The following is a 23,462-nucleotide window of genomic DNA, read 5'->3' as shown; positions in this document are numbered from 1 at the left end:
AACGGAGATTTCCCCCCCCCAATATTGCCCTTGACAGAAATTTTTCCCCACGTCCGTCCCCATGTGTAGACTTATTCGCTCAAATACTTTTTGTCCCCCGAAATGAGGAAAGCCTTGAATTTTGAGTCTGAAACCCAGATTCACATGCATAGTAGGAAGCTCGCTAATTGGGAGAAACATAGCCCGCGCAAGACCTGGGTGGCTGTGGGGTACAAGGAAGAACCGCGTATTTGGTACGAACGTACAATTTTATATAATGTGACAAAGTCACGTTTTGTGGGAGCAAATGGGGGTGCAAACGGCTTTTCAGTGGGTGTTGCATGCACATGACATCACGTAGCGCCACTATTGAGAGAGATACAGTTTATGTCGTCATTCAATTAATATGAAAACCCAACACAGGGCTTTACCCCGTTGGATGCAGCCAGTAGGTATATCGAGTGAAATTTCGTTGGACTTCTCTGTATTGTGAACTACAAATTATTTTTTCCTATGTTTTTCTTGGTGGGAGGGCAACATTTAAAAGTTAAAAGTTTAAAAGTCCCAAGCTTTACTCTTTTTTAATATCCGGTTAGAAAAAGCTATACGACTATATCCCTGGCGGGACTCGAACCCGCAGTCTTCGGTTTAGGAGACCGACGCCTTCTCCATTAGGCCACAGGGACTTCGGCGTCCATTAAGGGTGGAAAACATCCCATTCAGACGCGGTCTTGTGGGGGAGTAAAATCTGGAGATCATTCTTTTCTTGACGATTTCCGCCTTTTCCTTTTGTTGGGGAGAGTTTCTCGTTTTTTTCTTCTGTTCAATTGAGAAGGAGTTATAAGTCAAGGAATTTAACCGAGTTATTTTCCACTGGCAGCCGGGGGAAAGGGGGAGGCAAGGGGATTGCCCTAAGCTTCCTCACTATTTCGACCGGGGGCCCTCCCCCTACTTCCTGCAGGGCCTGTAATGGGGTTGGGCTTAATGGATCGACCTATTAATGCATGCTGATGCTTGATGGTCCCCTCCACTTTGAAAAATCGTTCCACCGCCGCTTGCAGTGTCAAGTCTGTTTTCCCAAGTCAAGTCATTTTTCCAGCATATCTCACGTCATTATTGACAGGGTACTCGTAGATTTTGATATATAATAGAGGGATCCCAATACGACGCTTTTGGCGTCGATCTGCGCACTTCCGCGTTTGAAAACGAGGCTGTATGTGTCAGCTTCAATTCTTGATACGATCAGACGATTGAAAGTAAGGAGTTAAGACACAAAATACATAAAGGTATGTTAAATTCAGACTTTTCAGGCTGAAAATTTTTGTGGAAGAGTCTTTCAGGATGATTCGACACGTAAAATCAAAAGAAAAAGTAACGACAGTTGACCACGAACTAACGTATCTGCGATAGTCGTGTATCTTGTGCAGTGGGCGTGGTTTAACCTGGAGTGGCGTAACACTTACGAACCGGATACTCCATGTACTGTGTGGACTCCGCGGGCGGGCGCAATTAGGTTCAACACAGAGAGCCAAAGTTTCGATGCAGGTATGCGCAGACGGCGCTATTGTGAAATCCCTCTATAAGTTATTCTTCCCGCTATACACTGTTATATGATGATGTCTGTAATTATAAGACCAAGTATATCCTGTGAAAACAGAGAAATCTGCTTTTACACATCGAAAGGCTCGTATACATTTTTCTTATACATATGTATTTATTTCAACAAAAGTTCAAGTTGGCAATGCCGACAAGTCGCATTTTGTACAAATCACGTCCTCCAAGCCAAGTTGCGAGCCATTTTGTTTACAAATCTAGTACACAGTCAAATAAACTGCGACTGAAGTCAATTTCAGTTCCACAAGTCTGAAAAAGTGGTCCTGCCAAGTGACGTTTGCCGTAGCGATTCATTCCAAACCCAGAGCTGTTAATATCACAGAGAGATGACCGATTGCGCCAGCGACATCACGTAACCTTTAGTGGGTATCTCTCATAGAGCAAAGTTTATTTTGAATATTGTTTACAAACAATAACGCCAATTTATGGTGAAGTACCCAGCTCATCAGTAGTCTGAGTACGCGCACGGTACCTACCTTCGGCTTCATTTTTGGTAGATGGTACTTATGAAACACTTTGCTTTGGTGGACGCCGTGTTTGTTGAACTTCAGTCCCTACTATAGGTCAAGTGACTTTCGGGCGCAATCGGTCTTTTTTGCAACTAAAATGATGGACAGTAAGCATACATAATCTGTATGCTGTACTGCACACGTAATGAATAGCCATTTGGTTCCGGCGCTTCCCTACTGGAATAACGCAGCTTTAGCCTGACCGACCTGGGCTCAACCACCAACACAATGTTCCATGATATTGTAGCGCCGGCAAGCTGGCCGGCAAGACAGTGCGGGTGCTACTCGACACGGGGGCGGCCGTATCTCGTGTGGGCCAGGGTCTACTACGCACTTACAGGCGCTGACAAACCCAGATTGCAGCCAGCTGGACCGACTCTGCGGATGGCTGATGGTAGCCCGATGCGAGCGCACAGAGTCGCCGACTTCAAACTCCAGCAGGGGGACTTGTGCACCCTACACACGTACACAGTGGCGGACATCGAACCCGACGTCATTGTGGGAATAGACTTCCTGGCTAAACAACGCTGCGAGTGAAGGTGGAGCAACAACTCACTTGCTGTTGATGGCAAGCTGGTTCCCCTGGAGGGGCCGAGCTGCAAGCTGGTGGTGGCCAAGTGGCCGAGAGCGTGGTAATTCCCACCGGGCACGAGGCGATCGTGACTGGGAAAGTCTGCGGAGATCGTGCCCGTTGAGTGGGGTTGGTGTACCCCAGCCTGGCAGCCACAGACCATTGCCAGGTGGCTGTCGCGACGGGCCTCGTGGATATCAGTCAGGGGGCCGTGCCGGTGCGAGTATTCAACCCGACGGGAGATCCGGTTACAGTCTATAAGGGGAGTCGTCTGGCCATGTTCGCCCCCGTGGAAGAAGGCGCGGTGATCGACCCCGAGGAGAGTTCTCAACAGGTGGTTTCAGAGCCCTGCCCTACGGAAAGTTCCGTTCGGAGCCCCGAGGGCGGCCCAGCGGGCCACGAATGCCAGGGAGGCTGTTCTCGGAGCTCGGGCGATAGTGTGCCCGCCCACCTGCATGACCTCCTGGACCGGGGAGTGGCCCATCTGGACGGCGAGGAACGTGAACGGCTGGCGAGCCTGCTGGTAGAGTTCCAGGGTGCCTTCACCGGGCCGGACGGCAGGCTCGGCCAAACCGACTGGGTTCACCACCCAATCAACACAGGGACGACGCCACCCATCCGGCAACCTCCCCGGCGGCTTCCGATCCACAAGCGGTTGGAGGCCCAGAGTCAGGTGGACCAGATGCTGGCGGATGGGGTAATCGAACCGTCGCACAGCCTGTGGTCGTCGCCGGTGGTCCTGGTGCGGAAGAAGGACGGGTCTGTCCGCTTCTGCGTGACTACCGGCGGGTCAATGCAGCCACCCTGAAGGATGCCTACCCCATCCCTCAGATAGAGGATAACTTAGACGCACTCGAGGGAGCCAGGTGGTTCAGCTCCCTGGACTTGGTGAGCGGGTACTGGCAGGTTCGCCTGGCGGAGGATGACAAGGAGAAGACGGCTTTCGGGACACAGGGCGGCCTCTACCAGTTTACCGTGATGCCCCTCGGGCTCTGTAACGCTCCGGCCACCTTCGAGTGTCTGATGGAGCGCGTCCTGCTGGGTCTCCAGTGGCAAGTGGCCGTCGTCTACCTGGATGACGTGATAGTTTGGGGGCGGACCTTCAAGGAGCACTACCAGAGGCTGGCCACGGTACTGGGGCGGTTCCGGACCGCCCAAGAGATGTGACTTTTTCAAGACGGAGGTGTCCTTCCTGGGCCACTTGGTGTAGGCGGAGGGGGTGCGTACGGACCCCGCTAAGGTCGCAGTGATCCGTGGTTGGCCAAGGCCGACAAACGTGACGCAGGTCCGGAGTGTTCTGGGCCTGGCGTCATATTATCGGCGTTTTATTGCCCGCTTCGCCGAGATCGCCCGGCCCCTCCATGCTTTGACCAACAAGAGCCAGAAGGAGTTTGTGTGGACCGATGCCTGCCAGACGGCGCTTGAACACCTGCAGGATGCTCTAGCTACGGCGCCAGTGTTGCGATATCCGGACCCAGGGGGGCGCTACATCTTGGATACCGATGCCAACAACTGCACGATCGGGGCCGTTCTCTCCCAGGAGGGGGAGCATGGAGAGCGGGTAGTGGCTTATGGGAGTCGGGTCCTAACCAAGGTGGAGAGGAACTATTGCACGACCCGGAAGGAGCTCCTGGCGGTCGTGCACTTCGTGCACTATTTTAAGTACTACCTGTTGGGGAAACGCTTCTTGTTAAGGACAGACCACGGCTCGCTGCGCTGGCTCTTTAATTTCAAAGATTAAAGAGCCAGCGCAGCGCTTTAATTTCAAAGAGCCAGAGGGGCAGATAGCTAGATGGCTGCAGAGGCTGGGGGTGCTACGAGTTCGACATAGAACACCGAGCGGGGCGGAAACACATCAACGCCGACGCCATCTCTCGGATACCCTGCGGCCAGTGCGGGCGTTCCCAAGAGGTTGACCAAGAATGTTACACGGGGCGGGCCTCTCCGGCGGATTTGGACCCCCCTCGGAGCCGGCCGCCGGAGGCGGAGGACGAGTCCCTGGTTGCGACAGCCGACATGGACGGAGAGGAGGATGACTCGATTTTGGACGGGTTTCCCGAGGTCTGGGACCTGCGAAAGCTAGCTCAGGAGCAGCAGGACGACCCAGAGCTGGGGTGGCTGGTGGCGGGGAGCGACCGGCCTTAATGGGAGGACATCTCCGACCTTGGCGCCGGGGTCAAAAGCTGGTGGTCCAGATGAGACACACTGCGCCTATTCCGAGGGGTCTTGCAAGTGAAGTGGGCAAGGGCCGACGGGGCCCCCCACCTGGAAGATCGCCGTCCCGCAGGCCAGGGTGCCAGAGGTTCTACTTCTTTCCCACAACCACCGAACTGCTGGACACCTCGGAGTCGCTCGGACCGTGGCCCGACTCAGGCAGGCTCCTGTGCATTGGAGGGAGATGAGACGGCAGGCTGAGGAGTGGTGCCAGAAGTGCCATCTCTGCGGATTGCCGTTGACCTTACCGGACGCCTGCCCCCAACCAAGGCCGGAAACACCAGCATAATGGTAGTGGTGGACTATGTTACGAAGTGGGTGGAGGCCTTTCCCCCTCCGGATCAGACGGCCGAGACTGTGGCCAAGACCCTCGTGGAGCAGGTGATCATGCGCTTCGGGACACCCCTCGAGATCCACACGGATCAAAGGCGGGAGTAAGAGGCGGGCCTGTTCCGCGCCGGCGGAATTTAGTTTAGCATCACCATGCTTTCTTTAATATTCCTCAAAATAAAAAAAAAATGTTGCAAAGATCAAAGTGAATAAAATTAGTAAACGTGGTAAAGGGAGAAGAAAAAGACCATTCGGGAGTATTTTGTTTGGGCATTTCCGGCCGCGTCTGTACCAAGAATTTTGTGAACTGTCCGAGTTATATCGGTCGGAGTACTCCCCAATTACCAAACAGAACTAGGGTTGAAAAGATTGGAACATATTTTGATAAATGGAAAGCATTTTCTTTAATTGAACGTGTTTTAAAGGGAATGCCATTTTTAAAACATTCGTATTTTAGAAATTTGGAATAGATTTTCAAAAGCAGAACGAAATTTTAAGGATCTAATACTTTTTTTTAGATTCGAATGAAGTTTTAAAGAGTGGATGAATTTTCATTGACGCAGCGTATTTTCTAGATTCCCAGGAATTTTCGAAGAACGTAACTTTCTACAAATCCAAATTTTTTCAACATTGGAACATTGTACACGACAAGATGTCACGTACTTTAGCGGGCGCAATCGCTAATTGGTCAATTAATGTTATGCGTTCTCATATAAGCCACATGTCGCATCTAAGCACTTAAAATTTTTAAAAAGACAATAAAGCAAAGTTTTCCTTTTGGAATTAATCAGTCTTCTCTGCATGCCAAATGATTCTGACACCTCTCCTTGATTTCTCTTGATGTGTTTTAAAAATAGTTCGTGTCACTTTAGCATGACTTTTGATCACGGTGACTTGTAAAACTAATGGTCATGTGCGCCCGGCTCCCTGGACGTGACGTCATTTCCATGCATCCTGCTTTGTGTCACTGGGGTCATGCTGGTTTACCGGACGCGAATTCGGTTTTGTTTTTGTTTTGCAGAACACGCTGGAGAAACTCGACTTGAATAGGCCTAAATGCTAAAACTGTGACTACTAAGGATTGTTTTTAAAAGGAAGTCCGAAAATTGTGGCCTTACAAAATAAAAAAGTTATCACATCACCCGTTCGTGACAAGTCATGAAACGACGGACAATCAGGAGCAGGTCTGACGTTATGATTCTTTTTTTGAATGGAATCAGAGCAGTTCCATTGTTCTAATTCCACGAACAGTCGGTTATAAGGCCCCTCGATGATACATCATTATAGAATGAATGAAGTCATAAGTTTTGGAGTCACGCGATCACATCCGATCGACTGACTAGCACCCGTACCTGAGGGAATAAGGCCCCTACTGGCCCCCTGCACTGTATGATACCAATATGAAACGAAATGAAGGGGACAGTGCCTCAGCATAGCTTATTTCACTTTTCTAATTCTAGCTTTTATATGCATTCGTATTAATGATGTAGCTGATCTCCTGTGAGGCAGGGTACATATTCCCGGGTACGTTAATAACTGTTCCAAGGAAGGAGTGCACTCGGTAATTATCAGCCGTACGAAAACAAGTCCTGAGTTATTCCTTGTGGCAAGTTTGATTATGCACTTTCTATCGAGTAGCTGAATCGTTCACCTGCCGTATAGCCCCAATAGTGTGTCTTAGATATTTACTACTTTTATCTTTGAACTAGAATCACTCACAAAAGTGTTAATTGCCAGTAAGCAACACGTCTGAGTAGTGATAGCAGCCGTCAGGGTGTACAAAAATTAAAAGAATGATGATATCCAGATGCAGAAATACCATCTTCGCATATCAGCTTCGTTTTTCTTTTTCCAGTGAGCATTTCACAGCTGGAGAGGGGGGCCACAAAAACATAGAGCTTTGCATGCTCATGCTCGAGAAAATGATGAAATGAAAAGGAATGGCCCATAACATCAACATGAATTAATACGAGGCTGGAGTGGGCATCCTTTTTTAAAATTGCGATGAGCCTGTTTTGAGGGGTGATTTTTCATGGAAAGAAATATCTTCGTCATCGTTTAAGCCACTGAAAATTGATTTTGATATCTGTGTGTCTTGGACACCCGTGAAACTTGTTATTTTCCTGATTTTTTGAAGTGGGGATATTTATCACAGCTGTCTTATTTGTCTGTACCACTCGGAGCCTGGCTTCGCCAACGAAGGGTCAAACGTCACTGAGGTTTCTTCGAAATGAAGCTCGTCGAAATGAAGTTATTGAAACTTAATATTCACTGAAACTTGGCTATATTCCAAGTTGGAAACCCGCCGACTTTTTCTGGATCTTATACGTTTTATCGCATCTGGTCGTACCTGAACGTAGCATACGCATACGTTCCACCTTCCACTCGGTTTGTACGTGTGCATTTCATATGCCGAAATCTGGGAGAACATTAATTAATTAATTGAATGATTAAAGAGCACCTGTAAGGAAAACATGTTTTCTCTGATTTTATCTGTTCAAATAAATAGGGACGCGTCCAAATCGAACGAATAGTGTCATTTGTCTTCAGAGCTAAATTATAACAACCTTAAAAGGGCTTTTTTTTCTCTCTGTGTTCACCGTGACGCCAAGATGCGAATTCTGAATGTAGATGGCGTCATTCGGAGAAAACAGAGAAAACCTTTCCCTCTGCTAGCAGTGGGTAAACCCTTGTGCGTGACAAACAACGCATGTAGCCATTGTTTGTATAGCCATTGATGTCATGTTTATATTAAAAGTGAAACAGACTAGCACAAGCAACATTGTGACAATAACGTGTGTGATTATTCAAGTGAAGACATTTATTGTCGGAAACACTTCTGTTCATAGGGAACATTTATGGTAAACGAACAATAAACTGTGACATAATAAACAATAAATGTGATAAGTCATATCACATCGCCATAAAACATTAAAATTTTGAAAAAAAATTTACTATAAACGAAAACTAAAAATAACCCTTTTTTGTGAATTTTAGGAAACTGTTGTTAATGTTCAGATACGTCTTTGATATATAAATCTTTTTCTCAAGTTCTCTGATTTTCCACGATTCTGACACCTTTCCGTGATTTTTCTTGACATCTTTTTAAAAAATATTTCTTGCCACCTAATAGCATAACTTTTGACGGTTACTTTTCAAACAAGCGGGTAAGTGTGCTCTGCTTCCTACATAGACATAACGTCACATACATCCTGCATTGCGTCTTCGGACATGCTGTCTACCGGACCTACGATTTATAAACGTCGAGTGGAGCCAGACTACCCCACTGTTAACCAGACCGTAAATATTTAATGTACATGAAATCGAACACGTGTTGATGTAATTAAACAGTTGGCGAGATTTGCTAAAATGCAGTGGCGTAACTACGAATGCCCGTGCCCCCAGGTTTCCCCCATTTGAAATCCCTGAACAACCTCATTGTCTTTTGGTGCCCCTTGAAAAAAATTGTGTGCCTCCCCGGGTGCCCCCTGGACATAATAGCCCTAGTCACAGTTACGCCACTGTATGTCTGGGAAAATTAACTAAAACTAAAACTCACTATGAAACATGGAAACATAGATGTCTTGATTCGCGAGCGAATTGTATTTTCCTTTTTTTCCCTCAAAAAACGGAACGCGAAATCACTAGTATGGCCCAAATATTTAATGTTTCCCGGAACTCATTAGTGTCAAAGAAAAGTCACTATTGACAATAAGAAGCAAATCTTGCCTTAGTCCTATTCTGAATGCTTATTTTCATGGCAATTTCATTGTTCTGATTCCACGAACAGTGGGGTAAATCCCTGGGATATCATAAGCATTACTGATGTCATGAGTTTTGGGGTCACGTGATTACATTCGACGTATGAACGTGGGCCCTTGCGACACCCAAGGGAGCTCTTGGGTCAACCCAACTTGACTCATAATCATGATCGGGCTGTTAACCGCGCCGGGCTATTTAAAGACCAAGGGAACGAAGGTACTCTCACAACACCCCTCACACTCGCACTTTCAAAGTTTTGGAAGCTTGCATGATTTTTCAACAGCAAGACTTGGAGTCTCCTTGCAGATTTTCAGACGAATTCCATAGCCGAGTATGCAGCGCCTTGGGGACCGCGTAGTTCGGTTGGTGGTGTTTGTGGTTGTTTTATGCTCTCTGAGTGCTATGAGCCAGTCTGGTGATGAAGACTTCGAGTCAAGTTATTCAAGTTCAATTTCAAGTTCCAGTCTATACGGTAAGTCATGATTGATACTTCATAGTATATAGAATAATGATATCCACAGAGCTATTCGACATCTTGTTCACAACCAGTCAGTTTGTTTTCAGCATAAAAGACATAATCCAAACACCGTGACGGTTCTCGGTGTGAACATTGTGACCACAGGAACTTCGGTCGTTGTCTCTTACCTTCGTTGTTATTCTATTTTTGCGAAATAGCCTTGATGGACCTTTTCAAATTCATGCAATTTTAGTTTAAAATAGCTCCCTTAAGATCACTTGCTACAGCCTAGAGTCAAACAGGAATGACTCGCGGTCAAATGAATTGGAAAGTCACTATTTTCTTCCTTTTTAATTATAACACAGGTTTTGCCCTTACTCGACGGTTATATCTATAAACATTGCATACTCAGTGCTTGTCCGAGAGCTTGTGTAAAAAAATTCACAAGCTTACTCAGTTTGGACTCGAACCCACAACCTCCTGCTCACTCGTGCAGACGTCATAACTACTCGACTACCGGCTGGCCCGGTCGATCCGAGGTCCGAGAAAAATTTTCTTCATTGCCTGTTAATTAGCCCCAGGGACTGTGTCTCGGCGTTAAAGGTCACCTCACTTTCCAATTCTAGCTTTTATGTGCAGATGGATAATGACATAACCAATTTCCTTCTATTCTTATACGTCAAATTTCAATTGTATTTAAATTTATGCATTTCAGTTGGCCTTTATGTGATGTGCTTCCAGCGCAAAGAATGGATTCACTCAGTATTTACCATCACCATGAAAATGTTAAAGTAAAAAGTTCATCCTTGACGTGACAAGTTCAGGCTCAGGAACGTTCAATCAAAGTGCCCCTTCTAGTATTAGTTTGATGTCATAGCTTACACTGCCTGGATGTACAAAGTGAGCAGCATTCGTTAATTGGTTGAATGAAAACTAGTCAAGATTTTGGCACCACAACATTATAATAAACCTTCTCTTTTTCAGTGAAGTTTGTTGAGGAACACAGATTCAGATTCATATGTGGTTCAGATACGATGCGGCATTACAATAAAAATTTAAGGTCAGCCATCCACTTTCTTCTGGGTCTGTAGTAGTCTGTAATAGCTCGGGCAACATGTCGTTTGTGCATATAAGGACTGGCAATGAGGACACAGTGAACATCTGCCCCGCCGGATGCATCGATGAGGGACTGTGAGTGACGAGATGGTCTGAGTTCCCGAGGCGGAAGGCGGACAATGGCTGCCTCGTGACCGCTATCCTAATTGCCTGCATGTGGGCGGTAAAAAGTTTGCAGGAATTATCAGCTTTTGGTTGGCATCAAATTTTCACTCATATCTGAGCCATTACGTTTAACAGGTCGATTTTATTTAGTATTTCATATTAAATTGCTTGTTGAACAATCACGAAAAATTCTTTTGTGTTGAACTGATTGACAGCTGTATATATAGTATTTGTAGCCACTGGTATAGGCAAAAGTCCGACGTGAGGTAGGAAGAGCATATCCCGAATGTTCAAGAAACAAACCGAAGAGCTATTCTTAGTTATATGTTGTGATTTTTGTTATGCCATCGAGTATTCTTGAATATTCAACTGGACGTGTTTTCATGCAGAATATTCCCACGTGTTACAACCGGTGGCGTATAGGGCTAAATGTTCGGGGGACACCTTGGGTTCACTTATTTTTCAAGGGGGCACCTCGAAGAAAACAAGGTGTAGCTGCATAGCTATATATAAACTCAACGGAGTTTATTCACAAATTTCAAATGGGGGAGGGGCCGTCGGGGGGGGGTTAACGTGCATCGACTGGAGGGCACGTAACCCTTGTAGTTACGCCACATGGTTGCAACAGCGCAAACAAGATTTCACTGGAAGTTGGAGAAGAAGTGGTACGGTAGTTTTTCAAATCTTAAAAATACTTTCATTGACATAACATTTCAATACAAGAATGACTTGCACAACCAGCAAAGTCAATTTGCCCACTTGTTACTTGTTCACCAACCTCATGACGTGTAGAGTTCAGAAAGTTTGGAAAATGGAAATCCGTGATGCGCTATACATTTCTTGCTTCACGAGAAATGCCGACGGCCAACTTCTTACAGTTTAGACCTATGTACCAATCTTGGATTCATTTGCCGACTGAAAACTCTGTTTGCCGACTGGATTGAATTATTTGGGGGTGCCGCAGCTTCACACCCCTGGTCGCAACGCCTCTGACAACCCAATAAGTTTGCAGCATTCGATAAGGAAAGGAAGGAAAGGACAGAGCGCACTGTCCCAAACGATGTATACCCCCACGGCTCTTAATTTCAGAATCTATGCAACTCACCTGAGGGAATTCTCACAAAGTTATGGTGTACTATTTTCGGCAAACATTTTTCTCTCTCTTCAGCCTCCCTCCAGGCGAAGTAACTACACGACGCGACGCGAGTGTACACACGTAATGGCAAGAAGGCGACGGTGCGACTCGATGGCGGGGCGCAAGGGAACCTTCGTGTCGTGTATTTGCGTGTTCTGGATGGAGGCTAGAGTTTGTCGTTTGTCGTAAAGAGTACACCATACATAGTACCACCGCAAAATTTCTCTTTAATCTGAAGTAAATGGTGTTTAGTTTCAAAGTGCTGTACACTGTAAAATTGCTTTTGCCCAACTCTGGGTCCCGTGTGAATCGCATGTGAGGCAAAAAGATATTACACTGGGAAAGGCATGGAGGGGGGGCGCTAGGGGGATTTAGGCCCCCCTAGAAATGTTTAGCTTCACCCCCCGAAAAAATGCAAAAAAGGAAAAAGCTCTAGCGAAAGTTAAAAGGTGACGTCACGTCCGAAGGGTCTAGCCTCCATAAAAAGTATGGGTAAAAATAACATTTTCTATTACTGTTGTATAAAATTAGGCAATTTTACCTTCATATCAGGAGAACAACATGGTTGGGTAACACGTTGAGAATATGCCTAGCGTTTTACTTTGTACGACGAGTGCGTTCATTTTTTTTTCACTTGCGCTTACCTGCATAATGTCGTCATAGGTTTAGGCGAGCATGCGTAATATGAAGTAATAATTTGATTGTCAAAAGCAAACGACACCTACTTACACATGTCTGGTATTTATTTTACATAATTCACTTGACTGGAACCAACTGTGCCCCAACATGAAACGATTTTTCTGATTTGTCGTCAACATTATCCGTCTAAGCCGCCATGTTTTCGTGTCGCGTTGTAGGATAGGCCTACTGCTCAAGCAACTGGCTCAACGGGTCGGTTAGGCTGGGCCCGAGAAAACGTTGAGAGTCACGTGAGTGTCAAATCAAATGCAGTCTGACTTATCCAAATGAGCACAAGGAAAGTAATCAAACATCTTTTTTTTCACTTTGCTTTCTTTTGACAGAGGGCTGGCTGAAAAGACTACCGTGCATAGACAACAACCGCAGAATTTCTTATCACGGTGAAACCTACTCGCCTTCCCCTTGTTCGTCTTGCACGTGCCAGAATTCTACTTTGCTTTGCTTCATAGAATCCTGTCACCCACCAACATGCAGCAAACCAGTTCATCTTCCTGATCGGTGCTGCCAAGAATGCCCATTCAGTAAGTTGTCACTTTTACTCATAAGTGTCAGCAGAACAGAAGCGTATTGAGGACGTGACTCTGTCGCTCACTTCGCCCGGCCGGGCGAATTAGTATTTCGCCCGGGCAGATTATTTTTCGCCGAAGCGGATTATTGACGAAATTACGAAAAAGTAAGTATAATCCACCCAGGCGAAAAGTGATCCCCCTGACAAAATGATGGGCCGATTTTTTTCAGTCATGTCCTTAATACTCTTCCTTACCCTGGTTTTTATGGTGTAGGGTAATCGGATCGAATGAACAAATTTCAGGGGAAAGTCAACTTTTGCGAAGCGTGGCGGTTGTGGTGGTGAGTGTGTTGTTCGAACCCATTGTCAAACCCCTTATACTAACTTTCCTCTCGGAAGTGGTGCATTCCAGGCGAGATAACTGTCTCTCAAGTTTCTCTGGAATCAATAAGCAGGGGAAATGCTGTGTCTGGGAGCCTTGTAACCCAGGCCAATCTCTTCAAGAGTTTTTTTAAGTGGAACTCTCTCTGGATCACTCTCAACTTTTTTTCTCTTTGGAAAAGTAACCACTTTTGAAAATGAGAATCTGTTGGCGTCAAACGCGAGTTCAGATTCCAAGACTCACCGCGCAGCAATCAAACCAGACCAATAAATTGTCAATTTTTATCGCTGTTCAGTAATGCCGTTCGTCCTGACGTGTATAGTATTGATTAATCAGGAACTAATTAATACATGCGTTCTCCTCTACTCTGTAGATAGTGCCTGGAAGTAATGTTACGCCAATGCTTCCATGAGGTATATCCGGTTGTGTATATTGGGGCTTTTGCAGAATAAGAAATGAAATAAAACAAGTAATATCTCATTAAAAAATGCTCTTTTTTGGTGGGGAGGGTGCCCTACTTGGTCCGCCTATACAATGAACTTATCGTGAATCTCCTTTTGTACACTAGATATAACCGTGACCAGTGTGACACCAATGCTTTCTGGGGATCTATCCGCTCAGGCAGGCAGAGAAGAAAACTTTCTCACCGTCAACCTGAAAGTAACCTACGCAAACACCAACGAGACCACGAACATAGTGGGACAAGGCCTTTGGCAGACAGCAATGTGGCTAAGTAGTCAAGAGGACGGGTCCGTCAAGCTGCCAGGCACCCAGGTGGACAACGTCCTGATGGAAGGCCAGCAGTCCCAGAGCCTGCTGAAACGAGGACGTACCTCGACAAACTTCCTCATCGAGAACATCAGGTACCCAGTAGACATGACTGATCTGACCAGCGGCAAGGCGCAGTATCTCTGCGCCAAATTCAGCAAGGGCGAAAACCCGGAACTTGAGAAGTCATACCTCGAGTTTCACTTTGAGGCGAGACCCACCGAAGACGTGCTGATTGGATGCACTCTCCTGGAGAACCGTAGAGGTTAGTGTTTTTGTTCTTTACAAATTGCTTCACGAATTTCAGCAATGCTTTGTTCAATAAATACTCCATGTTACCTAAAGTTACTTTGAACCTGCCGATGACTCTGGCACAAACAAGTCAACTGTTATGCCAAAACGTTTGCACCACAAGTCTGTGCCACATAAGTATCTGGACCGTATAGGCAAAACAGGCCAGCGTTTCTAACTTTGGATACCAAGGGTGTCAATGTAACACCACAGTGTTTGCAGTATAGTAGACGGACCATTCTGACCTACACAATCTGAACTGGGCCACAAACTCCAATAACAGATGTCCGACTTGGTTGGAGCGATCTCATTGTGTTGATCAGTATTTAGCTAATCGTGAATTTCCTTTTGCACCCTATAGATGTGAGTGTGAACAGTGTGACACCAATGCTGTCCGGAGATGGATCCATCCAGGAAGGCAGAGAAGAAAACTTTCTCACCGTCAACCTGAAAGTGACGTACGAGAATACCGACGAGACCACAAGCATAGTGAGGCAAGGCCTTTGGCAGACAGCAATGTGGCTGAGCAGTCAAGAGGATGGGTCCGTTGAACTGCCGGGCACTCTGGCTGACAACGTCCTGACGGAAGACCATCAGTCTCAGGACCTGCTGGAACGAGATGCGGTATCGACCAGTTTCTTCTTTAGCGACATCAGGTACTACGTGGACATGTCGGATCTCACATGTGACGAGGCGCAATACGTCTGTGTGAAGTTCAACAAGAGGGATAAGCCGGAACTACAGAGGTCGTTCCGGAGGTTTCACTTTGCGGCGAGGGGTCGACCCACGGAAAATGTGTTGATTGGATGCACTCCCCTGGAGGGTTGCAGAGGTTGGCGTTTTCGATCTCTTCCAAATTTCAAATTTCAACAATGCTTTGGCCTTGAATCCAGGTACAATGCATAAACCTCATCTTACCCAACTCCCTTTTGAGCGCAATCTTGAACCTTGCGCAAATTGATTGTTCCACATCCTGAGTTTATTTGCCTTTGAATAACATCCTTCAGGGGGTAATCAACTCAGAAGGGAGCACACTAAATTTGCGCAAGGTTCAATATTCGGCTTGACGTCTCCATATCCCATGCATAATGCTCCCTCGGCGTCGACAAATTGTTTCGAAATAAAGACTTTTGAAGAAGTGTGAGCTATTACGAGTCATCTTTGATTGGGTGTAATTGTTAACGGGCTACAATGAATCGTTAAAACATTGGGTTTGATAAATCAGGTTGATATTAGAGATAACTTGTGTTTCTGATAATGCGAACCATCCATCTTCATACTCCGAATTAAAGGCCGGTTCACACTTTAGATGAACGCGAAAGCCAAGCAATTTGACTTCATAAAAACTCTGCAGCAACCTTTCACTAAGGTCAAATGTGTTCAACTTTTACGAATTCGAAACGGGAAAATTTGATCTGACGTCACAAGTTTGCGTTTGTGTTCACTTTTGCGCCGAGTACGAACCGGCTCTCAGCAGCATAGGAAAAAAATGACATTTCCTACAAGTTATTAGAGGTCCGAACTCGAGTTGCTTAATATTAATACACTGGGCATATTAATATTGACAGTTAAATTTCCAATTTCTTTCCTCACAGTAGCCCCGCCCACGAAGTTGCCTTGTAGAGACAATACCGGCCAGTGGCATCTTCACGGGGAAACCTTCTCGCACACCGTTTGTTCGTCTTGCACGTGCGACAACTCTGTTTTGCGCTGCTCCTTTTACTCGTGTCTACCACTGACATGCAGCAATCCAATTTCTCTTCCTGGCAAGTGCTGCAGAGTATGCCAATATGGTAAGTTCTACCACTTATCCTGCCACTTTTAGACCTCAGTGTATCACTTTTACCATCAAATTGTTCAAGGCGTTGAAGGCAATGTAGCCAATAATTCTTTGTCGCCAAAGAAGAGCCATTTTCTTAATGTGTGATTTGTCTGTTTGGCCACAATTACTTTATACCTGGTCTGACTATATTCGCTGCTAACAAACGACGCTTTTATACAACAATACCCTTTTCGGTACAGAACCGAAGTAGATTATGGTATTATATGGTATTATAGATTATGGTATTATAAAAACGTAGAAGATTAAACGTCGTTTTGTGGATGACAGAGTGTGGTTGAGCTGGGCTTGCGTAGTGTAGTGAGTAAGGAAAAGAATTAAGTATTGTGGATGTCTTGGTTCGAATCTCAAGAGGGTATTTTTTTTCTTTTCGTTAAGATTCTTTCCTTGGCACAGATCAGTTTTGAAAGGTTTATTACTATCCAAACTTTTATCCTTGACGTTTCTGTTGTTTAAGGACAAAAGTTCATTTCAACACGTTGTCGGTCAGGTCATACCATAATATGTTTTGTCTACGTTCCGAACATGGGCATTTCTTTGTTAAGGCCTTGTTTGTTAATAGCAGTAGGTAGTCGGATCGGATGCGAATCACATGCTCTGACCAATTGCGTTTGTAAAAGCTCATTTAAAGTAAGTTAAACGTTGCAAGTAAGTTGGACAATTTGCACTAGTTTTACTTTGTTTAACACTTTCCTTAAACCATATCTCCCTGCAAAAAGCACATTTTCAGGTTGTTTTGGTCAACTTCATATTCGGTTGAATTCAAATTCATCCCAAGAAGACTAGAACACACAAATTCTACGACGAATGTAGTCATTGTCGTTCTAAATGATCAATGATCTTTTCCGGCATTCGTCCAATTGATTTCGTTAGTTCGACGGGAATTGTCTGGCCTGATGATCTTGTATGTCATGCAAGGATTAAAATCTTTGTTCAATCGATTATGAATTCGATTGGAAAACAATCGAAATCGTATGATGACGAAATTCAACCGTTCAATTTCCCCGCTTGTGTGAATTTGAGAGTACCAATCCAGAACCAAATTTTTAGAAGCAAAACTTGCTTTTTTGAGGGGGGGCGAATGATTCGAAAACCATATTAAAAAAGCTCTTTTTGGAAGGGGGCATAGCCTCCCCCCGATCCGCCCTTGTAGCGATTATGCGAGATTGGTTAATTATTAAATCCTGTGGCACTTTAGATGTTACAGTTAACGGTGTGACACCAATGCTGTCTGGAGACTCACCGCGCAGCAATCAAACCAGACCAATAAATTGTCAATTTTTATCGTTGTTCAGTAATGCCGTTCGTCCTGACGTGCATAGTATTGATTAATCAGGAACTAATTAATACATGCGTTCCCCTCTACTCTGTAGATAGTGCCCGGAGAAAATGTTACGCCAATGCTTCCATGAGGTATATCCGGTTGTGTATATTGGGGCTTTTGTAGAATAAGAAATGAAGTAAAAAAAGTAATATCTCATTATTAAAAAAAAATGCTCTTTTTGGTGGGGAGCGTGCCCTACTTTGTCCGCCTCGACGTAGATGATGATTAATTTTATACAATGAACTTATCGTGAATCTCCTTTTGTACACTAGATATAACCGTGACCAGTGTGACACCAATGCTTTCTGGGGATCTATCCTCTCAGGCAGGCAGAGAAGAAAACTTTCTCACCGTCAACCTGAAAGTAACCTACGCAAACACCAACGAGACCACAAGCATCGTTGGGCGTGGCCTTTGGCAGACAGCAATGTGGTTGAGTAGTCACGAGGACGGGTCCGTTAAGCTGCTAGGCACCCTGGTGGACAACGTCCTGACGGAAGACCAGCAGTCTCAGAGCCTGATGATGCGAGGACATACCTCGACAAACTTCGTCATTGCGAACATCAGGTACCAAGTTGACATGAAGGATCTGATCAGCGGCAAGGCGCGGTATCTCTGTGCCAAATTTAGTAAGGGCAAAAACCCGGAACTTAACAAGTACCTCCAGTTTCTCCTTGAGGCGAGACTCTCTGAAGACGTGCTGGTTGGATGCACTCCCTTGGAGGACTTCAGAGGTTAGTTTATTCGGTCTTTACAAATTTTCGACCAGTGCTCTGTCACTCCATCTTCGTTATTTATAAAAGGCCAGTGAACGAACCAAAGTTAATGTAATGACAGGCCATCTATTAAGGAGTGCCGCTTAAATTATTAGTTTAAGGACGCCAAGGCAAAGGAAAATGGGCAGAAAGAGTCCAAATGTAACTGTCTCAAAATATACAGAATTTTATTTACATGTCAACTTTTGAGGGTTGAAATATCTAGATTTGATCACAGTTAATTACGATTTAAATCTTTTATTCTTTATTATATTTACATGAAAATTCCATATTCCACGGATTCTTCAAATTCCGATCACTCAAATTCTCAATTTCCCAATTTCCTCAAATTCCCCGAATGCCAGGCCGGTGTACAACCGTGGACTTGGCCTTCCAGACAGCACCTAATAATGAACAGTGTGTGGAGTAAAGATCGAAACCCTATAGTATAAATCATACAAGTTGCCACACAAACAAACAGCTGAAGTACAATGTAGAGCGAACACGACAATATCACATATACGCTTCACGTGAAACTTTTACATTCAAGACGGTGAATTTTCACTCCAAAATCACTCATTCCGCATTCTGCTAAGACCCCAATAATCATCAAGTCGGGTCGCACACTATGGAATCATAGATTGCGAGGGTGAAGAGACAGCAAATCAGCTATTACAATGCAAGAAGCTAGTTTTCATATTAATAGATTAATCCCAAGATACTCACTCTGTGGTGCCCACACTGGAAAGGATTACAGTTATTACTCGCACGCCCACCGCACTTCCTTCGCGGGAATTTTTAACGGGCTTGGTGACGTGCCAAATAAACCATGGTGTCCCCTAAAACACGCTTCCCTACATTAACATTTGGCTTTTCTTCAGTTCAGAGATAAAGCCTTTATTACTGTGGTACTATACTTGGAAAGTGCTTTTCAAATAGATTCAATCCATTAGAAGACAGTCTTAACTCCTGGCAATTTTATAGTGGCCCTTTTTCCTCATGTTCCTTGTACACCACGTTGTGTATCCGCAAACGGTCGTTAGACACGGGAAATATGGCGCGGATTCAGTCTTTAGTAGATTGATTTCTTCTGACAACAACCAGATTGAAACAACAACAACAACATCAAAAGCAACTATTCAAAATGTTTGAAAAAAATCTCCCTAAAAAGAAAGGCTGTTGCTCTTCTGAAATACCTTCTAAATTTCTCACATAGGCAACGTTCGATTGGTCGGTGGTACCAATCCCTGGAGTGGACGCGTAGAGATCTACCTTGACGACACCTGGGGAACAATCTGTGACCGTGACTGGGACATGGATGACGTCCAGGTCGTCTGTCGGCAGCTGGGGTTCACTGGGGCCAAGGAGGCCAAGCTGGGCGCCTACTTTGGTGAGGGGGAAGGTCCAGTCCACATGACCGGCTTGGCGTGTAAAGGCACCGAGAATCATCTGCCTGAATGCCTGTCGCGTTGCTGGGAGAGACCCACTTGTATCCACAAGCAAGATGCAGGGGCGATCTGTCGTGATAACAGCGGCTAAACAAGTACCTTGAGCTGTTGACCTTGGTTATTTCAGTTAAATGGCTATGGTTACATGTAGCGTGACCACTGTAGAATTTCAGACAAAATGCCATGTATCCATAACTATGTCGTGGGCTTTCTGCCTCACGTATAAACTTAACTGTAAACTCAATTTACTGCTATTATATAGTCTTCAGTGAAGAAAAAATAGTTGTTGAAGTGATACGATACACGATATAATGATGCTTTAACTTCTTTTTATTTGAATACAATGTAGCCACTTAAATACTCTTACAATTTGTTTGCTTCGTGTAAAAAGTGAAAATTGTATCCCAGTCTCTTTATTATCTACACGTGACGGTGACAGTTCTAACCTACAACTAATTATAAACCTAGGCTCAATGCAACGATAAAAAACACCGCAACTTGGAGGTTAATTGCTCACTTTTCAGACAACAGAACTTTACAAAAGGTATATTTAAGCCTACACTTTTGTTTATGCGTCCCACAATGCAGTGTTAGCAACTTTCTTCTAACGTTCTGTCACTCTGCAAGTGGATTCACTTACAGTCTCTTGTGTGAAATAAAGGTAATTACCGCAAGCAGTGGCCTTATTAGGAATTTGTCATGGAGGTGTTGGGGTTTCAAAGGTCCGTGCGAGAAATTTTTAGGTACACATTTATACTCTCGTTGAATATAAGAAAACCATCTGACATTTTAGACAAAGGCCTTAGCCTTTTAAGGCCACTTTCCATATGCACGTCAACACCTGCGCCAAACGTTGCGTGTCCATTTGAATCGCTCCCGGCCAGGGGCGATTTTGACGACCGAACGCAATTTGTGCCCATGGAACGGTGAAACGCCCGAACGCATCACATACGCAGCGCAGCCAAAAACGTACATAATGGAAAGGCACTTTAAATTCATAAGTTCATCGCGTAGCTGTGTTCGACATGAACTTGAAAACGTTTCTCATTCAGGTGCATTTCAAAACATGACTTTGGAACTTCTGAAATCCAAATACTAGAATATTCAATTTTCCCGGAATGTACAGTATTCATAGAACGGAAACTTCATCCGTCGACAGTCTTCTTTTAAGATTTTGAGTAATTTTGTTGCATCAAAGGAACGTAGGTCTCATGCATAAATGACATATGATGGACAGTACCTTTTAAGTTACCGGGACGTGGGAATTGCAAACACCTTTCGCAATTTCTTTTTCTTAATTTAATTCTACAAAGATTTTTTTATCGGACATTCAACACAAAAATGTTGAATCATATGAGCTTATGTATCATCATTCACTTCATTTGTTCGTGTTTCTAAACCTAACCCTACAACAGGGGTAAATCCTATCCTCATCGAGTTATGCTTTCCATTTCAACACTGAAAGTTCTACATACAAACAATAACAGTCATTTAGCCAAGTTCCAGCTTCCTCACAATCGACACATCAGGCAAATCCCTGCAACAGACCGTTTTTAAGCCATTATACTTAAAGGATAAATTTCATCAGGAAAGCAGCAAAGTTTGTTACTATAAACTCTGAAGAAACATTGAGATACCTGCGTACCTCCTTGAAAACACAACACTAAACCCTTCAGGTTTCAGCTGACACTCAAAGATTGGGCAGTTACACTCTACTATATCAGTTTAACTATGATCGAAATCAGATGTAAATGAAATGGAAATACATGTAAGTTGACAATACAGACCGCAATAGCCTTAGCTTAGAACCAATGTCATAGCCGGGAGCCCGTGGGGCACGCACTACGCCCCCCACCCCCCCTAAAAATCCCCCATCAACTCTGTTGAAAGAATTTGATAGTAAGATAGAAATAACGATAAGAAAAGGCGTGGGCATGTTTTCTCCCCACCGTGATTTTTCCATTCCCCGTGATCGCATCACCGGGCAACGCCGCTTCTTTGAAAGCAAAGTTACGTCAACTGAACTTCAGAACGGCATTTAGCCGTTCGGGAAGTACATCGTTAAATTCGTTGCGCACAATGGCCTCAAACTCGGCCAAGAGATCCAGTTTCATCATATCGACAAAAGTTGTGTAGTAGGAGAAGTGCACCACAAATGCCGATCCAACTATGCAGTTTGGGTTCGGGACGTTAGCAGAGTACAGCTGGGTCCACCACTTTTCATCGTCACCGATTGGTCCCAGCTCTAGCAGACGCTTCAAGTCGATCAAGGATATGTCCATCAGCATGAAGTTGATACTGAACCGAGATCGGTCCGGCGTGAGCTTTAACCCAGGGAAGAGGTACCTGTCCAGCGAGCCTCGGCGGTAATTGTGTAAAAAAGCTCTGAGAGCGAGCGAGGCGCATTCGGGTGACTTCCAGCCGCACTCTGCATGCGGGGAAAACCCAAAGCGGAGGTTCTTTGGGTTGACCTCCCGGTCGAAGATTCCAAGCTCTTGGTGGATGAAATTACAGCGCCAGTTGGAGACAATGTTGCCGAAGTGAATAAAGCATCGATCGGGATCTTGTTGCTCAATCATGCTCCGGAAGGTTCCTGGGTGGATGTACACGATGTCATCATCCATCTTGAAGTATTTGTTGAGAGGATGCCGGGCGAGCTCGTCAAAAATGATGTAGTAAAACTCTGCAAACGCTCCGGGGTGGCGGTTTCGTTTGTCCTCGAGACTGTTGAGGTAGCGAAACTGAAACACTTCCTCTTTCAACAAGGCATTGGCCGCACGGACCAAGTCATGTAGATTGTCATTCGTCTGGTCATCGTACTGCATCATAATGTAGTACACTTTGTCCAATACACCGCCGTGTCTCCTCAGATCGCGATACAGGTATGGGAAACTCACACGCAGGAATGACCAGCGGCCGGAGAAAATGCACAGAATGTTCTCGCCGTGCGGCGCGGTGCTGAGACCGCCGTGAACCACCCCAGCCGGCCCAATGCGCACGGGACTTTTCTTTGGGGGCTCCACCGTCGTTGGACACGGTCGGTAGTAAATAAACACGAGCCAAGTTAAACATACCACCAAAGACAGCTCAACCAGGTGAATCCGAAAAGACTGTCTGCACTGCCTGGCCATCTTATAGGACCAACGATACAACGTACGTGATAACAATAATGGTGGCAAATGGAGTTACATCAAGCATGACCGACTTTTCTGATCGGAAAGAGCAAGGGGAAGACTTGGATTGCAAGTACTCAATTACGATCTCAAGGACAGACGGGTGTGATTCCTGAAGCAAGCTGTCTGTCTGTCTTGAAAAGAATTCTTGGCACGATTGTGTTGATGGCCAGTCCTAGGCTTGCAAAACAAACATCTCGTCTTGAGGCAATACCATTATATTTTTTTCCAGCACCATTCTGATTTAAAGTGTAGGGTGACAGCGGCTGGTACGCAATTAGGGTGAATTGCAGGGGGTGGGGCAGAGAAGTGTACACCTTGTGTATGGAGGGCTACGGCGATAAATTGTGGCTTCTGTATTTTGTGTACTCATTTCAAAATTTCAAATGGGCGAGGGGTTGGGGAACCGGGACTAAGCATGCCGACCTCCACCGGCCGGGCCCTGACCAGGGGCCCCTGCTGTCACGCCACTGCTTGGGTAT

At 45.2% G+C, this 23,462-nt stretch overlaps 2 protein-coding genes and 1 non-coding gene across 5 annotated transcripts; 1 reads left to right on the top strand and 2 right to left on the bottom strand.

The window, feature by feature from the left end:
- Positions 1-592: 592 nt before the first annotated feature.
- Trnar-ccu (transfer RNA arginine (anticodon CCU)) lies at positions 593-665 on the bottom strand. Its single transcript has one exon. It is a non-coding gene; the product is annotated as a tRNA-Arg (tRNA).
- A 3,218-nt stretch (positions 666-3,883) lies between these two features.
- LOC147798370 (uncharacterized) lies at positions 3,884-20,481 on the top strand. Of its 3 annotated transcripts, none has more exons than XM_087139621.1 (7): positions 3,884-9,451; positions 12,815-13,012; positions 13,950-14,414; positions 14,802-15,272; positions 16,039-16,233; positions 17,877-18,338; positions 19,576-20,481. In XM_087139621.1, the coding sequence occupies exons 1-7, from the start codon at positions 9,313-9,315 to the stop codon at positions 19,896-19,898; spliced, it is 2,253 nt and encodes a 750-aa protein (XP_086995747.1). In that variant the 5' UTR covers positions 3,884-9,312; the 3' UTR covers positions 19,899-20,481. The 3 variants fall into 3 exon arrangements, with proteins under 3 accessions (XP_086995747.1, XP_086995746.1, XP_086995748.1); XM_087139620.1 differs by having other exon boundaries at positions 3,885-9,451; positions 16,036-16,233; XM_087139622.1 differs by lacking the exon at positions 3,884-9,451 and adding an exon at positions 9,536-10,715 and having other exon boundaries at positions 16,036-16,233.
- A 97-nt stretch (positions 20,482-20,578) lies between these two features.
- On the bottom strand, positions 20,579-23,192 carry LOC147798369 (uncharacterized). Its single transcript, XM_087139623.1, has one exon. The coding sequence runs from the start codon at positions 22,936-22,938 to the stop codon at positions 21,823-21,825; it is 1,116 nt and encodes a 371-aa protein (XP_086995749.1). The 5' UTR covers positions 22,939-23,192; the 3' UTR covers positions 20,579-21,822.
- Positions 23,193-23,462: the final 270 nt, after the last annotated feature.

Source organism: Acanthaster planci, linkage group LG08 (genome assembly GCF_054643075.1).
Source record: "Acanthaster planci isolate LZ-2023a linkage group LG08, COTS_SCS, whole genome shotgun sequence".
Lineage (NCBI taxonomy): Eukaryota > Metazoa > Echinodermata > Asteroidea > Valvatida > Acanthasteridae > Acanthaster > Acanthaster planci.
This window is presented reverse-complemented; position numbering and strand designations above follow the sequence as displayed.